Source organism: Orycteropus afer, unplaced genomic scaffold (genome assembly GCF_000298275.1).
Source record: "Orycteropus afer afer isolate SDZICR_OR568_19922 unplaced genomic scaffold, OryAfe1.0 scaffold00016, whole genome shotgun sequence".
NCBI classification, from domain to species: Eukaryota; Metazoa; Chordata; class Mammalia; order Tubulidentata; family Orycteropodidae; genus Orycteropus; species Orycteropus afer.
In genome coordinates, this window is record NW_006921603.1 from 14574741 (window position 1) to 14576804 (window position 2064).

Below are 2064 nucleotides of genomic sequence, written 5' to 3' on the forward strand. Positions count from 1 at the left end.
GTACTTGCTCCATAGGAATACTCACTGCCAACTGGGGAAGGGCAGGTGCTGGTGTGGGTGCTGCTGACCATGGAGGTGGTGGAGGACATTGTGCTGCTCTGTGGGATCAAAAAACAAAAGGGAGGGAGAGGGAAGAAGAAGAAAAAAAAAATAAAGAAAAAAAAGAAAGAAAAAAAAAAAAAAACAAAAAACTCTGTTTTGTTAAATACTCATGTGTTTTCCAAAGAGAAATTCCATCTAAAACTCATTTCTTGAAAAGGCATTATCATATGGGATTTCATACCTCATTTATTGACTAGCTATTTGTTTTAATTTACTTTCTCACTGATTTACATCCATTTAAGATTACTGGGGCCAGAAGTATTTCAGTATTAGAATCTGTACCTAGATCTGTAATTCCTATGAAAAAATAGATTAACATATATCATGATAGCTCCATTGGATATGTGATGTGACTAGACTTACAACAAAGTAATAGCAACAGTACAATTTTATTTCTATTGTGATAAATATGGTGATATTTATTACATTGCTAGTGTCTTATTGTTTAATAATGCCAGCATAACTGAGAAATAATCAAGTTTTGATATAAAAATGTTAATGTTTTTACTTCAATTTAGCATATTATTATATGCAGATTAAAGTATTATCATTATTCTATATTGATTCTTGTACATTTAAGTGGAAAAATATTAATAGTAAACTAATTTCTACTAAATTATTTAATTAAAGTTTCTAAATAATTTGCTTCTTATGAACACCTAAATCTGGACAAAAACTTTCACACATCCAATTTGAAAAAAAAAATATATATATATATATAGCAAGAAGAATGGTATCCTAATTATAATTATACAACTTTTTTTAAAAATAATTTTTACATTGTGTACGGTAAATTGTAGTTAAAAATTAAAAACACACTCTTATCATGCAATTACAAATTCTTAAACACTTACATTTTCTTCTAACAGACCTTCCAATTTCAGTGATCTTTTAACACTGCAAAAAACATTTAAAGAAATGTTAGATTTGACATGCTTTAAGTAACCAAATATTTAAGAGTAAAATAGATAAAAGCAAGCTCTGTTATTTTTACCAACTAAATTTCATATAACTTACTAAAACAGAATATCATATGAAGAAAGAAATCATTTATGGCAATGATACGGAATGTTTTTAAAAGCATATTCCAAAACGGAATCATAATTTAAATGGATCACTTTTTAATATAGGTAAGCGTTGCTTATGGTCCCTTTGGACAAACCACATGTACATCCATGGTCCCATTAGGTTTCTTGGGTTTTTTTAAAGGAGAAAACAGCTCTCTTTTTGTTTATTTCCTCCTAATGGCTTAAAGGACCCCAAACCCAGACTTTTGCAATCCCAGATTATGGGTGGGTTACCTACAGGCAGATGAGACAGAGGACACAGATCTGGGCACAGGCTCTACTTAGATTCCTCCTCACTAGCTTCCTCTCCCTCTGCTCCCACCCGCCAAGCTGCCTTTGCTGCTAGGACCCAAGTCTCTGGCCTTTGCCAATAGCTCCAGCAGCAGCACCATATCAACAGCTATGATGAGGACAATCTGAAGCAGACTCCCAGTAGGTTTTAATATGGTGTTTGTAAAATATCCAATTCACATAATGTCCTACTTTGTGGATGTCAGTTGAAAGATATCCTATATATGGTCTTACATACATGGATTATCATACAATTCAAAGATTAAAGTCATATTATTAAAAATTTTAGCAAAAAACTACTGTATTTATTTTTAAATACCACGAAAAACTGACTTGGAAACCCAAGGAGGGGTCACTGAGTTGGGTCTGACTCCATGGCACATAACAATAACAACAATAAAAATATTATGTAAGAGCAAAATAATTTATATATCTTTAATGGAGACATTAAAAGTGTATCACTTGTAGAAATAATGCACTAGGCATTGAAATAAAGTTATGAGCAAGGTGAAAAAAGTTTCACACATTATTCTAGCTTTAAACATGATTCAGTGCTACCAGACTATGACTTAACTAAGGAACAGATGCTCTATGACTTTATAAG

The 2064-nt window shown here is 31.8% G+C and overlaps 1 protein-coding gene across 1 annotated transcript in view; it reads right to left on the reverse strand.

Moving 5' to 3' along the window:
* LOC103213315 (integrin subunit beta 3 binding protein) overlaps positions 1 to 1561 on the reverse strand; it is an 88759-nt gene extending 87198 nt beyond the window's left edge. The window contains exon 1 of the mRNA XM_042783339.1: positions 1492 to 1561. Coding sequence (XP_042639273.1) covers positions 1492 to 1561 — 70 coding nt within the window. The remainder of the gene's footprint in view (positions 1 to 1491) is intronic.
* Between the last annotated feature and the right edge of the window lie 503 nt (positions 1562 to 2064).